This window comes from Rana temporaria, chromosome 1 (assembly GCF_905171775.1).
Source record: "Rana temporaria chromosome 1, aRanTem1.1, whole genome shotgun sequence".
Taxonomy (NCBI): Eukaryota; Metazoa; Chordata; class Amphibia; order Anura; family Ranidae; genus Rana; species Rana temporaria.
This window is the reverse complement of record NC_053489.1, coordinates 357,652,774-357,668,613: the sequence shown is the minus strand read 5'-3', so window position 1 is coordinate 357,668,613 and position 15,840 is coordinate 357,652,774. Positions and strand designations below refer to the sequence as shown.

At 44.4% G+C, this 15,840-nt stretch overlaps 1 protein-coding gene across 12 annotated transcripts in view; it reads left to right on the top strand.

Moving 5' to 3' along the window:
* FCHO1 (FCH and mu domain containing endocytic adaptor 1) overlaps window positions 1-15,840 on the top strand; it is a 294,097-nt gene that overhangs the window by 188,924 nt on the left and 89,333 nt on the right. For all 12 annotated transcript variants that reach the window (XM_040321486.1, XM_040321453.1, XM_040321473.1 and 9 more), the window contains 5 exons: window positions 1,078-1,174; window positions 1,298-1,342; window positions 7,972-8,044; window positions 8,134-8,158; window positions 10,248-10,305. In XM_040321486.1, coding sequence (XP_040177420.1) covers window positions 1,078-1,174; window positions 1,298-1,342; window positions 7,972-8,044; window positions 8,134-8,158; window positions 10,248-10,305 — 298 coding nt within the window. The remainder of the gene's footprint in view (window positions 1-1,077; window positions 1,175-1,297; window positions 1,343-7,971; window positions 8,045-8,133; window positions 8,159-10,247; window positions 10,306-15,840) is intronic.

Genomic DNA, 15,840 nt, shown 5'->3' with positions numbered 1-15,840 from the left:
ACTTTAATGAATTGGAAAAAAATAAATAAACAGTAACGTTAGCCCAATATGTTTGTATAAAGTGAAAAAGGATGTTACACCACGAGAATCGTGATCTTTATTCTAAGCAAAAAAATTGTGATTCTCATTTTAGCCAGAATCGTGCAGCTCTAGTGTGTGCTGTGAGGTGGAGTAGGTGAGATGAGGCAGGTGGATATGCTTTAGAAGAGTCTATGTCCTCTGATAAAGCTCTGTGTACAATCAACAAGTAGATTTGCAGTCCAGGGGGCCACAGCTGTGAAACGCGCTACCAACCATCATCCGCATGGAAGATAACCATCGCACCTTCAGGAAAAAACTGAAGACCCACCTCTTCTGAAGGACAAGGACGACTCCGGATACAAGCGCCTTGAGGCGATTTAGTTCGCATTTGTTAGCGCTATATAAGTTACTCACTCACACTCACTCTTTATGTGCAGCTGGGCTCCTGTATTTCATGGTGACCTGAAAACCCACCAGAGCAATGAATAGAGTTACTATGGGGAAACACACACACACACACACACAGACACGTAGGCAGGAAGTAGCTGCAAAGAGGCAACAGAAGATCCGCACTGGGATACTTCTTTCATCCTTTTTTGTATTTTATTTAAAGTGTCACTGAGGCTTAATTTAGATGTGCAGTTGGGTGGTATAAATGTGCAGTGAGACATGTTTTTGCCACCCGCCAATGCTTAAGCTGCATTAGGCAGCAGATTTGGGCGTTTTTACATACCGCAGTCAGGAGGCATTAAGCATAATAAGGAGTTTCCCCCTATAACAGGTTTTTAGTGTCAATCTTTCGGGCCAGCCTATAACCCTGGAGTTATTGACTGGCTGCTCTGCTGTGAGTAAGTTAGGGTAAGGGTGTGCAAATTACTTGCCTTACACCGGGCGCTGACAACCCACACTACGCTAACAAATAACTGGTGCCTAACTTTACTTGGCTCCTAGATTCAAAGCAAATTTGTCAAGCACTGGTATTGGACTTTTCTAAAGTGGTAGTTATTTAAAACTAGTATGGTTACTCTTTTCTGTGTTATTTCTTTGTTTCCTTAGGTTCAAGAAGAGTTTAAGCACAACATGGAAAATGTAGCCATAGACAAGCTGATCAGGAAGTTTGCAGAAAGCAATGGAACAGGCACAGAGCGTCCTGGTGAGAAAACTGTATGCTTCCTGCTGCAGTGTAAAATGCATTGTCTGAAAGTTTGTAAATGGATGAAAGTGATTTATGACAATCTCTCCATATCTTAGTCTTTTTTCTTTTCTTTTCTTTCAGAGGCTGTGGAGTTTGAAGGCTTCCGTTTTCCCACATCTTTAGAAGGTCTGTAAAATATTAACATACAATCAGGTCCATAAATATAGGGACATCGACACAATTCTAATCTTTTTGGCTCTATACACCACCACAATTGATTTGAAATGAAAAAGATGTGCTTTAACTGCAGACTTTCAGCTTTAATTTGAGTGTATTTACATCCAAATCAGGTGAATGGTGTAGGAATTCCAACAGCTTGTATATGTGCCTCCCACTTTTTAAGGGACCAAAAGTGGGACAATTGGCTGCTCAGCTGTTCCATGGCCAAGCGTGTGTTATTCCCTCATTATGCCATTTACAAGGAGCAGATAAAAGGTCCAGAGTTCATTTTAAGTGTGCTATTTGCATTTGGAATCTGTTGCTGTCTACTCTCAATATGAGATCCAAAGAGTTGTCACTGTCAGTGAAGCAAGCCATCATTAGGCTGAAAAAACAAAACAAACCCATCAGAGAGATAGCAAAAACATTAGGTGTGACCAAATCAACTGTTTGGAACATCCTTAAAAAAGAACGCAACTGTGAGCTCAGCAACACCAAAAGACCCGGAAGACTACGGAAAACAACTGTGGTGGATGACCGAAGAATTCTTTCCCTGGTGAAAAAAACGCCCTTCACAACAGTTGGCCAGATCAAGAACACTCTCCAGGAGGTAGGTGTATGTGTGTCAAAGTCAACAATCAAGAGAAGACTTCACCAGAGTGAATACAGAGGGTTCACCACAAGATGTAAACCATTGGTGAGCCTCAAAAACTGAAAGGCCAGATTAGAGTTTGCCAAACAACATCTAAAAAAGCCTTTGCAGTTCTGGAACAATATCCTATGGACAGATAAGACCAAGATCAACTTGTACCAGAGTGATGGGAAGAGAAGAGTATAGAGAAGGAAAGGAACTGCTCATGGTCCAAAGCATGCCACCTCATCAGTGAAGCATGGTGGTGGTAGTGTCATGGCATGGGCATGTACGGCTGCCAATGGAACTGGTTCTCTTGTATTTGATGATGCGAGTGCTGACAATAGCAGCAGGATGAATTATGAAGTGTTTTGGGCAATATTATCTGCTCATATTCAGCCAAATGCTTCGGAACTCATTGGACAGCACTTCACAGTGCAGATGGACAATGACCCGAAGCATACTGCGAAAGCAACCAAAGAGTTTAAGGGAAAGAAGTGGAATGTTATGAAATGGCCAAGTCAATCACCTGACCTGAATCCGATTGAGCATGCATTTTACTTGCTGAAGACAAAATTCCCCAAGAACAAGCAGGAACTGAAGACAGTTGCAGTAGAAGCCTGGCAGAGCATCACCAGGGATGAAACCCAGCGTCTGGTGATGTCTATGCATTCCAGACTTCAGGCTGTAATTGACTGCAAAGGATTTGCAACCAAGTATTAAAAAGTGAAAGTTTGATTTATGATTGTTAATCTGTCCCATTACTTTTGGTCCCTTAAAAAGTGGGAGGCACATATATAAACTGTTGTAATTCCTACACCGTTCACCTGATTTGGATGTAAATACCTCAAATTAAAGTTAAAAGTCTGCAGTTAAAGCACATTGTGTTCCTTTCATTTCAAATCCATTGTGGTGTATAGAGCCAAAAAGATTAGAATTGTGTCGATGTCCCAATATTTATGGACCTGACTGTATGTAGGCAACAAATAATGCAAACTGGAGGTATTTAGTTTTGCTAATAAAGGAAAGAAGATGGGCATATGATAAAGCGGTTGTATGCCCTAACCAATAAAAAATACCTGTAAGGCAAAGTATGAAATGCTTACCTTAAAACAAAGCACCCGCACCACACCTCTGGGTCACTGCCAAGGGAGCTGATATGTTGCCTCAGTGTTTCTTCCGTGTTCGCTGTGAGTGGCTGCAGCTGCGATAACGTTACTCCTGTGCATGCGTAGGAGTTCTCCGTTATGGCAAGGAGCTCTGATTTTCAGGCAGCATCCGACAGACCTTCAGAGCGCATGCATCGCTGACGTCAGCGGCTACATGCAAGGTGAATATTCATTTTATCTACAGGTAAGCCTTATTATAGGCTTACCTGTAGATAAAAATGTGCAAGAGGAGGATACAAGCGCTTTAAAGGCAATGGCATCAGTATTCCATGGTTTTTATTTTCACTGAAACAAGATACAATCGATTTTTACTCCAAAAATAGCAATAGAAATAGCAGCCTAACCCTGCTAATTACACTGGGAGTTTGAATGACTTGCAGCAGAAATGCAAAACTCCACTGTCAGCTTGACAACCACCACAACCTTAAAGGGGTTGTAAAGGTAAAAAATGTTTTCCCTAAATATCTTCCTTTACCTTAGTGCAGTCCTCCTTCACTTACCTCATCTGTCAGGGGATGCCTACAGAGACATCTGAGTACTGGGTAACAGGTCAATGGGCTGCACAAACAGAAATAGGCACCAAGATAGTGAAAAAATATATGTTTATTAAAGGTTAAGCACACGTGTAAAACAATCATAGAAAACCCCCAAGACGAGCTAGCATGACACAGCAAACCACAAACCACCAGAACTAGTGAACGAATATATACAAGAAAACAGAGCGTATCTAACAGGTAATGCAGGGATGAGACACGAGCAAGTCCAAGGTTCAAGCCGGGGGTCAAGGATAGGAGAGAGCAGCAAAGTCCAAAGGTACAAGCCGGGGTCAATAAGCGACAAGGGGGAAACAGAGTCCAGGGCAGGGAGCGAATCAGGAACAGGTTGGCTACAGCTATCAGATCAGGCAGGGAACAGGCTGACAAGGAAAATACTGAAGCCCTGAACTCCAGTTTAGGGCGGGCTTAAATACCTGTGCAAATACAAATTGGGAGACACCTGCTGGTGGCCACCAGAACTGCACCCCTGTTACTGGAGGGAACAGTGCCACCAGCAGGTGACCAAAGTCATGACACAGATCATAACATCATCCTTCGATTTTGCTTTTAAATGTCCTTATTTCTTCTGAGAAATCCTCACTTCCTGTTCTTCTGTCTGTAACTCCACACAGTAATGAAAGGCTTTCTCCCTGGTGTGGAGTGTCGTGCTCGCCCCCTCCCTTGCACTACAGGAGAGTCAGGACGCTCACTAACACACAGCTCCTTTCTCTATCTGCAACATAGAGAGCATCCTGAATCTCCTGCTCGCCCCCCCCCCCCTCAACGGAGGGGGCGAGCACGACACTCCACACCAGGGAGAAAGCCTTGCATTACTGTGTGGAGTTACAGGCAGAAGAACAGGAAGTGAGGATTTCTCAGAAGAAATAAGGACATTTAAAAGCAAAATCAAAGGAAGGGGTGGCCTCTGGACACCCCATTCTGCCCTTGCCCTGGTAGTGCATGTGGATGCAGAAAAGTCCCAAAAAGTCTTTCGGTCACAGTCTTTTAACCCATTGGGAGACCAGCCCCCCAAGTCCGGAAACGGAACCTGCATCCTACCACCACCAGGGTCTGGAAGTTGGTATCTAGAGGTGAAAACAGGCAGGGCAGCGAACCAGGACACCAGGGTGGACAGCAGGAACCAGGACACCAGGGTGGACAGCAGGAACCAGGCCGCCAGACTTGGCCGCAGATGGTGGCAGATCAGCAGACGGTGGCAAATCAGGCTGGGCAGCAGGCTCTAGGTCGTCAAGCTGGGCAGCAGGCTCTGGGTCATCGAGCTGGGCGGCGGACAGGAACCCCTCAGGCTGGGCAGCAGACAGGAACCCCTCCGGCTGGGCAGCGGACAGGAACCCCTCCGGCTGGGCAGCGGACAGGAACCCCTCCGGCTGGGCAGCAGACAGGAACCCCTCCGGCTGGGCAGCAGACAGGAACCCCTCCGGCTGGGCAGCAGACAGGAACACCTCCGGCTGGGCAGCTGACAGGGGCTCAACAAGTTGGGCGGTTGGCATTGCAACGTCAGGCTGGGCAACTGGCACGTCAGGCTGGGAAACTGGCACGTCAGGCTGGGAAACTGGCACGTCAGGCTGGGCAACTGGCACAACAGGCCGGGCAGTTGGCACAGGAACGGACTGGACCGCTGGCACTGGAACAGGCTGGACCGCTGGCACTTGGACAACAGGCTGGGCAGTCGGCACTGGAACAGGTTGGGCGACTAGCACTGGAACAGGCTGGGCGGCTGGCACTGGAACAGGCTGGGCAGCTGGCACTGGAACAGACTGGACAGCTGGCACTGGAACAGACTGGACAGCTGGCAATGGAACAGACTGGGCAGCTGGAACAATGGGCTGGGTAGCTGGCACTGGAACAGACTGGGCAGCTGGCACTGAAACAGACTGGGCAGCTGGAACAGACTGGGCAGCTGGCACTGGAACAGACTGGGCAGCTGGAACAATGGGCTGGGTAGCTGGCACTGGAACAGACTGGGCAGCTGGCACTGGAACAGACTGGGCAGCTGGCACTGGAACAGACTGGGCAGCTGGAACAATAGGCTGGGTAGCTGGCACTGGAACAGACTGGGCAGCTGGAACAATGGGATGGATGGATGGCTGGCACTGGAACAGACTGGGCAGCTGGCACTGGAACAGACTGAAGCAGGTTGGCTGAAGTGGATGCAGATTGGGTTAGTGGCAGGATCGAGTGGGTTGGAAAAAAAAACGTTTCTTCTTCTTTGGTTTCACCACTGAGGATTTGTATATGGGTATAGGGTTGGAGGTAATGGATACAGCTGGTAGGGGTGAAGAGCGGAGGGGTGGTGAAACAGAGGGTTCCGACCTTGAAGAGGGTTTTGGTGGAACAGACGGAGGCAGTTGAGAAGCAGCAGAAGGGTTAAAGGCAGGGTAAGTGCAGCAGGAGGAAACAGGGGACTGGTACTTTGTTGTTAGCAGGGTGTATTGTTCAGCAAAAGTGGGAATTGGGGGTAAAGAAAAAGACATCCCAGCAGGTTGGTAACTAGACAAAGAAATGGATGGTTGGGAGCTGACAGGGGCTGAGTACAACAAACTAGACCAAGCTTGTAATAATGGTTGCACAAAATCAGATTTGCACACGGCTTGTCTGACCAGAGACTGCACAGAATTAATGCATGCTGCAAGCACCTGTTGGAGGACAAGCTGAGTACTGCTCATGAAAAAAGGCTGAATCATCTTCCAACAGCCACACCAGAGACTCTACCTGAGCTGCACTAAAAGGAGGTGTATAATCATCACGTCCACTAGCAGCATCAGACTGAGCCAACTCTGTGCAGATCCGAATCAATGGCTGCACATCCTAAAACAAAACACTGCCATGATCAACAAAAACATGAGCCATACGGATACATTCCGATAACTGCTCTTTAGTGTATTCACTTAATTCCTGGTAGCAGAAATCTCTGTCATCTGTTGCCAGGAGTGACAGGTACAAAATATCTTCCAAATGCATTTTTATAATAGCAAATGCCCAGAGCCAATTTCCCAAGTGCAGCCGACCTGTTTATATGGCTTCAGTATTATGTCAGGGGATGCCTACGCAGGCATCTGAGTACTGGGTAACAGGTCAATGGGCTGCACAAACGGAAATAGGCACCAAGATAGTGAAAAAATATATGTTTATTAAAGGTTAAGCACACGTGTAAAATAATCATAGAAAACCCCCAAGACGAGCTAGCATGACACAGCAAACCACAAACCACCAGAACTAGTGAACGAATATATACAAGAAAACAAAGCGTATCTAGCAGGTAATGCAGGGATGAGACACGAGCAAGTCCAAGGTTCAAGCCGGGGGTCAAGGATAGGAGAGAGCAGCAAAGTCCAAAGGTACAAGCCGGGGTCAATAAGCGACAAGGGGGAAACAGAGTCCAGGGCAGGGAGCGAATCAGGAACAGGTTGGCTACAGCTATCAGATCAGGCAGGGAACAGGCTGACAAGGAAAATACTGAAGCCCTGAACTCCAGTTTAGGGCGGGCTTAAATACCTGTGCAAATACAAATTGGGAGACACCTGCTGGTGGCCACCAGAACTGCACCCCTGTTACTGGAGGGAACAGTGCCACCAGCAGGTGACCAAAGTCATGACACAGATCATAACATCATCCTTCGATTTTGCTTTTAAATGTCCTTATTTCTTCTGATAAATCCTCACTTCCTGTTCTTCTGTCTGTAACTCCACACAGTAATGCAAGGCTTTCTCCCTGGTGTGGAGTGTCGTGCTCGCCCCCTCCCTTGCACTACAGGAGAGTCAGGACGCTCACTAACACACAGCTCCTTTCTCTATCTGCAACATAGAGAGCATCCTGAATCTCCTGCTCGCCCCCTCCCCCCTCAACGGAGGGGGCGAGCACGACACTCCACACCAGGGAGAAAGCCTTGCATTACTGTGTGGAGTTACAGGCAGAAGAACAGGAAGTGAGGATTTCTCAGAAGAAATAAGGACATTTAAAAGCAAAATCGAAGGATGAGGTAAGTGAAGGAGGACTAAGGTAAAGGAAGCTATTTTTTTTTACCTTTACAACCCCTTTAATCAAGAGAACTAAACCTCTCCTGATACACAAAGCATAATGGACAGACTGTCAAAGCGACAGTGGAGCTTTGCTGGTTGAGCTGCACTTATGAAATATGCATGGTTGATGCAGGTTTACAGTCTCTTTCACACTAGTCAGTGTAGCCTCCTTACCATCTATCCAGATGTACACCTGAATGTATCTCTCTCGCTCTCACAGGCGTAAAGCGCACATGGTCCAAACCATTTCGTATCCGTGGTTTGAGCAAGAAGGAGAAGGACACGCATCCTGTGTAAGACCAAGACATGTCATCACAATATAAATATGGCCGTATGCCACAGGCTGACAAGTAATATTTGTCCTTTTTATTTTCATCTGCAGAGAGTCTAATGAACCAGACTGTGCGGTAAGAAAAGGGTGTATATTAATTTTTGGTGCGTTTTTGTGGCTTGTGGTTGCTGCATCTTTGTTACCAGTATTCAATCATATATACAGCTATTAGAAATGCTAACTAGACTAGTGAGATGAATTTCACAATAGTCAAAATTAGTTTTTCTTGGTTGGTTTCAAGGCTTAATAATAGCTGCTTTTAATTTTATTTTTGTTAATTTATTATTTTTGTGAAAAAATGTTTTCTTATATGTATATATATATGCATATAATACTGCGCTAATCCTGTGCAAATAAATATATATGTGTCTAATACACCTACAGCTTTTACATAAATAAATCAATAAATCAAATGGGTAAGTGAATAACCAATGTGCTTAAACAAAAGTGATCAAAACCCAAAAACGTGAAATCAACCAAAGAAAAAAATACATATATGTGTAAACTAAAAATATATATTTATGCCAAAACAAAAGTAGTCCCAAAAAATGTCCCAAGAAATTCAATATTCCAAAAATAAATGCAGATTCCAATAGGGATGCCAAAAGAAGCGATCAAATATTTGTGACTTTTCACCCTTAGTGTCACCACCACCTTCTTAAATACTATGGGCCAGATTCACCAAAGAGATACGACGGCGTTTCTCCTGATACGCCGTCGTATCTCTGTTTCTATCTATGCGACTGATTCACAGAATCAGTTACGCATAGATAGCCAGAAGATCCGACAGGTGTAATTGTTTTACACTGTTGGATCTTAGGATGCAGTACCGCGGCCGCCGCTGGGGGGGGAGTTCGCGTCGTAAACCAGCGTCGGGTATGCAAATTAGGAGTTACGGCGATCCACGAAGATTTTTCCCGTCGTTACGGCGTCGCAAGTGTTAGATTTTCGTCGCAAAGATAGTGCACCTTTAACATGGTGTAAAAGTACTCCACCATGTTAAAGTATGCCTGTCTTTCCCGCGTCGCTTTTGATTTTTTTTAAAATCTTTTATTTTTCCCGGCGTAAATCTTTTTTCACGTCGCGATTCACAAAACGTCGGCGCGTCGTAATTTCGCGCAAAGCACGTCGGGAAATTTGCGACGGGAGCATGCGCAGTACGTCCGGGGCGGGAGCGCGCCTAATTTAAATGGTACCCGCCCCATTTGAATTGGACCGCCTTGCGCCGGACCTGTTTACGATACACCGCCCCAAATTTCCAGGTAAGTGCTTTGTGGATCGGGCACTAAATCGGAAAAATTGCGGCGGTGTAACGTTAACCGGTTATGTTGCGCTGCGCGCGCTGTACGTGAATCTGGCCCTATGCGCTCACCAGATCAAGGTGTAATTAATGCCTTTAATACAACCAGGGATATGTCTCATCAATTCACAGCAATCCTGCTGTTTTTCCAAATGATATAGTAGATGCCTTATGCCGCTGCCAGCTTACTGCTGCTTTCCCTTCTCCAAGAAATAAAACCTGATATGGTGTAGTACGTTCGATTAAAAAAGTATCACATTTATTTAAAAAAGCATATAAAATTTGCACTCACATTTGCTAGTGCCTATTCCGACCGGCACTAGTCTGTCCAGCGTAACTGCTCGAGTTCCCCCACCGACGTGCGTTCCACGCCTCAGTGTTTGAGCTGTTTACTATGCGGAAGTGCCGCAGAGGTGTCACGTGACGTAGATCCTCTCTAAGTCATTAAAGAGGAGTGGGACAAAATCCCTCCTGAGATGTGTACAAATTTGGTAGCCAACAAGAAACGTTTGACCTCTGTCATTGCCACCAAGGGTTTTTCCACCAAGTAATGTTTTGTGGAGGGGTCAAATACTTATTTCGCTCATTAAAATGCAAATCAATGTTCCCTCCCTAAATCTATAGATGGAGATTTTTTTTTTTTTTTTCTGAACTAATTTTATAGCAGGGAAATATGCTTTAAAAAGTGTACATCCTAGGAATTCTAATAGTATATTGATTATTTAGTGTTGGATAGGTCGGTATTAATATAGTGAGATACAAATTTACAGAGGGCAATTGTGCATTAAGTGAGAACGCATTAATATGGTTTCAGATGTAATTTGTTTATTTCAATTTTTTTACTTTTTTATCCGTTCTAATTTAGGATCTTCCAGACATTGATGATGAAGGTTTTACAATTCGTCCTGATGAAAACATAACCAGTATCCTTTGTAACCTATGAGTTCCTGTGTAATAACAGTATGCAAAACTATTGCTCCCCCTGTCTTTGGAAAGAACTCTAAAGGCCCATTTAAACCCATGGGTGAGCATAATGCGTATGTGTGAATGGGCTTTTCTGGCACTTTTTGTTTACAAGTTTAAACCAGTATTTATTGCTAGAAGTTCACTTGACACCTGAAAAAAAACAAAAACAAAATATATATATATATATATATATATATATATTATATTATACTTTTTATTTATTTTTTGCAGATACACTAGGGAATAAAATGGCGATTGTTAATTTTTTTTTTATGTCACACGGTATTTGCGCAGCAGTTTTTCAAACGCAATTTTTGGGGACAAAATACACTTTTATTAAACAAAAAAAATCTGATACCCCAATTACCTGAGTATATATATATATATATGCGTAACTTGTGATCCTTTAAAATTGAGCACTCTTGGAATGGCGACAAACTATGGTACTTGAAAATCTTCTTCATACATTTTAATTTTGTTTTTATAGTTTTTCTGTTTGAAGTTAGAGGAGGTCTAGCACTAGTTATTGCTCTCGTTCTTATGTTTGTGGGGATTCCTCACATGTGTGGTGGGGACACTGTTTACATATGCGCTCGCTTCTGTGTGTTTAAAAAAAAAAGTTTAATTCCAACCTAGACCGGAAGTGACATCCTGACATCACTCCAGTCCTCCAAGGCCCTAGAGGCGATAAAAGACTATCTAGTTTTTTATCGCCTTTGGAACCAGTTGGCCGAACCTTCTTTTTTTTTTTTTTTTTTCTCCTGCCATTTCGGACAGTGTTCCAGCAGTCCATGTATTGCTTGGAGCACTTTCATGAGAGAGCCAGCCGCAGGCTGAAGAAAAAGATACCGGGGTTATGGCTGATGGCTTCAGCCATAATCCCAGCAAACCACTGGGATACAGTAAAACCTTGGTTTGCGAGTAACTTGGTTTGAGAGCGTTTTGCAAGACAAGCAAAATGTTTTAATAAATGTTGCCTTGATATACAAGCGATGTCTTCATATATAAGAGTAGCGTCATGTCACAACTGAGTATAAAAAAAGAAGAGATGAGCCTCTAAGTGTAGCAATATGGTTACATTTAATGAAAGTACAACATTTAACAACTTATTGCTACACTTAGGCTGGACATACGTTATACAATTTTCTTGCACAATTTTCCTTTAGATTTACCAAAAACATATAATATAAGGTCAAACCTGAACACCTTTAATTTGTATGCAATCAGGCAGACCCTTGCACTACATAGTTGAAGGTAAATCTAAGGGAAATTGAATAAGAAAATTGTATAGTGTATGACCAGCCTTAGAGGTGCCTCTCTTCTCTCTTATACCCTGTAAAAAAAATGCTTTGATATACAAGTGCTTTGGATTACAAGCATGTTTCTGGAATGAATTATGCTCGCAAACCAAGGTTTTACTGTATATATATATATATATATATATATGTATGTATATGTGTGTGTGTGTGTGTGTGTGTTTATGTATATATGTATATATGTATATATATATATATATATATATATATATATTGTATTGCGGTCGACAAGTTTTGGTTAAACCAGAGCAAATAGATGAGAACCAATCACATAGGAAATAATGCGATTTCTATTTGAAATGCAATTTGTGCATGCATTTTACTGCAGGGGTACGGGGAAGTGCGAATAGACTAAAAACGATTAAAGTCAAGAAATTTTGGAAAAAAATCCCTACTAGTTAACGTGCAGTCAACATGTTTACCTCTGTTTATTGCAATAACAGTCGATAATATTGGAACTGCATTCCGCAGCATGCAATAATTCCAAGAAAATGTGCACATGATTTGCTTGTTCAAGGTGTTGTATACATTCAAACACCTCCTTCCATATTTAGAACAAAAGATTGCTGGTGTACACAAATTATTTTTCCTTTTGTTCCAAACCTTAAGCCCTGCTTCACACCTGTCACGTCGCACGACCGCCCAATTGTCAGTTAAAGTGACGCAGTGTCGAATCACAAAAAGTGGCCCGTTCATTGACCAGCAAAATGGTCCGGGGTTGAAGTGGTTAAATAGGAACCCATACCCCTGAAGGTTGGCACACAAAACCCGCTGAGATGGGAGGAAGATTGGTACTGTCTGTAAAATCATCAGTTAAGCCTGCGGAGGGGATAAAGGTAAGGGAAAAAGGAGCCTAAGATTTTTCTTAAGGACCTTTTCCAATAATTTTTAGAGAGGTGTCTTCTCAAATTTGGCCACTAGCTCTGCACGGCACCGCTCTTCCCCTCCTGGAAACAGGATAAAAACGACAGTAAAGGCATGGAGAAAGTTCTCCATGTTTCCAGGCAGCCGCCCCAATAATTTAGGTCACGCACTGGGGCGCGCTTTATCGAAAAAGGCGGAAGTAGCGGGAGCGCACACACCAAATTTTGAAAAATGGCGCCCAGATAGGGGCAAGAAAGCCAGCAGCTCTCCCTCAGGACACAGCAGCAGTTTCTTGGGGACACGTAAGCTCTATGTGGTTGGTGGGCATTACCAAAGAGAGACACCTACTCTTTGCATGAAACTGTGTGTTTAAGTTGCATACGTGATGTAAATTGCTAAACTGAGCACAGTAGTATATGCATCTTGGTACCTTGGCTTGTTGCTTTGGAAAATGTCTTCCCTTAGAAAGGGTTCAGGGGCTAAGAACAAAAAGGCAACACCGCCGGAGACAGGGGGTTCTACCCGTGCCTGCTCGGTACCTTCGTCTCCAGTAAGCCTTGATTTGCCTATACTGGAGGAGCCATTGCCACTATCAGGAGTTTCTCCAGTGGCACCTGGGCCTGCATATGTCACTGAGGACACTTTTGCGGCAGCTATGGAGAGATTAGAAGAAAAGATTGCGACTCGAATCGATAAGTCCTCGCAAAAGGACAAAAAGCGAAGCAGATCTCCTTCGTCAGCTTTAGATCCTCTTTCAGAAAGATCTGAGGAGGAGGAGGATGAAGCAATATCTGCAGAGCACAGGGATGAGGAGTCAAAAAAGCTCAGGGGTATCAGAAGAGCCCTTTTATGCTTCCCAGATTCTAAGATCGCAGGTGCAATGTTATGCTGAAGCAGTACGAACTGCATTCAGACTGCCCTCCTCTGAGCTATCTGAATCACCTGTCTCCTCCCTAGGCTCATTAAAATCCCTGCAGAGTTCATGCTCTTTCCCAGTTCATCCGTTGCTAAAGAAGCTAATTTACGCAGACTGGTTACATCCAGACAAGTGCTTCTCTCCTCCAAAGAAGTTTGAAATTCTTTATCCCATGGAGAACTAATTTACTAAGTGGAGTTTACCTTGCGGTAGATGCAGCCATATCTTGTGTGAACAAAAACCCCTCAGAAAAGAGGTTGGAATCCTTATTGAAATCTTCCTTCCCTCTGGCAGGTGCAGTTACACAACACGCTGTAGCTGCAGTGGGTATGTGTCAGGTCCTCAAGGACCAGGTAAAAGAGGGACTTAAAGAGTTGTCGTCAGAGCAGGCCAAGTTGTGGGAAAATTTGCCCAAGGCCTTGTGTTTTACAATAGATGCTATGAGAGATTCGATCCAGCAAGCGTCTCGTCTTACACTCCAGTTGGTGCATATGAGTCTTTTAGTTAAAACAATGGTCTGCAAAAGCTTCTAGCGAGTTTTCCTTTTCATGGCGAACGCCTCTTTGGGGAAGACTTGGAGAAATATATCCAAAAGATTTCCAGCGGAAATTCTACGTTGTTACCAGAGAAGAAGAAAAACAAGCGACCTTGTTTTAAAAGTTTTCTGTTCCCGGCTCCTGGTAAATCTACCTCCAGCCAGTGGCGACGGCATTTTCAGCCAGCCACAAAAGCCAAGGAAGACCAGCCCCAGAGAAGTAAGAAACAGTGGGGTTCTAAGGCCAATAAACAAAACCCCAAGACCTCTGCATGAAGAGGCGCCCCGCTCTGCCGAGTGGAGGGACGGCTTTGTCAGTTTTCCGCGGTATGGCAGACAGAGATCCAGGACAGATGAGTGGTATCCACTGTATCTCTAGAGTACAAGCTGGAATTTCGAGAGATTCCATCTTAGTTCCGAAGCTCAAGGCTCTCCAAAGATCATCTAAAAAAAGCACCCTTTTTCAAGGGATTGGATCACTAACTGTCCCAGGGGGTGATCACAGAAGTACCTTTAAGGGAGCAAGGTTCAGGTTTTTATTCGAACCTCTTTGTGATTCCAAAACCAAACGGAGACGTCAGACCCATTCTGGATCTGAGATCACTAAATCTAATGTTTCTAAACATTAGCCATTTCCGAATGGAAACTATTCATTCAGTAGTCGCAACCCTACTAGGTGGAGAATTCATGGCGTTGATAGACGTCAGGGATGCCTATTTAAATTTGCCTATTCATCCCGCTCACCAAAGGTTCTTAAGGTTTGCAGTGGAGCATTGCCACTTCCAGTTTGTGGCTCTGCCCTTCGGGGTAGCCACCGCACCCCAAGTATTTACAAAAGTACTAGCCCCTCTGCTAGCGAATCTCAGAGCACAGGGCATAGTGACAAATGCCTATCTGCACATCTACTTGTGATAGATCAACCAGTGGCAGGGTTAGATCATGCTGTATCCGCTACGATAGGATACCTGAAGAAGTTACGATGGATGGTAAACCTACAAAGATCTTCACTAAAAGCCCAAAAAAGGTATCTGGGCATGACCATAGATACAGTCCAAAGCTGAGTATTTCTACCAGAGTCAAAGATCAAATCACTAAGGGATCTGATCCACAAGGTCAAAGCAAAGAAGAGACCATCCATTCGCTTTTGCATGAGGCTTTTGGGGAAGATGGTAGCCTCCTTCGAGGCTGTCCCTTACGTCCAGTTTCATTCCAGACTGCTTCAAGGTGGTATTTTAGCTGCCTGGAACAGGAAGATCCAAGCTCTGGATTTACCCATGCTCCTGTCTTCACAGGTGCGCCATGACTTCAGTTGGTTAAGGACCAAGAACTTACAGAAGGGAAGATCCTTTCTCCCAATCACCTGGAAGGTGGTGTCTACAGATGCCAGCCTAACGGGCTGGGGAGCTGTATTGGAAAAAGCTTCAGCCCAGGGAACCTGGACCAAAGCCGAGAGAGACCTACCCATCAACCTACTGGAGTTACGGGCAGTATACTTGGCCCTCAGAACCTGGACAAGCAGGTTACAGGGCCACCCGGTTCATACTCAGTCCGACAATGCTACAGCAGTGGCTTACATCAATCACCAAGGAGGCACCCGCAGCCAGGGCGCCCAGAAGGAGGTGAATCGCATCTTGAGATGGGCAGAAAAACATATTCCTTGCCTTTCTGCAATTTCCATTCCAGGGGTAGAGAACTGGCAAGCAGACTATTTGAGTCGCCAGCAGCTATCACCAGTAGAGTGGTCTCTCCACCACAAAATCTTTCAGGCCATTTGCCAGAGATGGGGGACCCCGGATGTAGATCTACTAGCTTCCAAGTTCAACTGGAAGATGGATAACTTTGTGTCCAGGACAAGAGATCC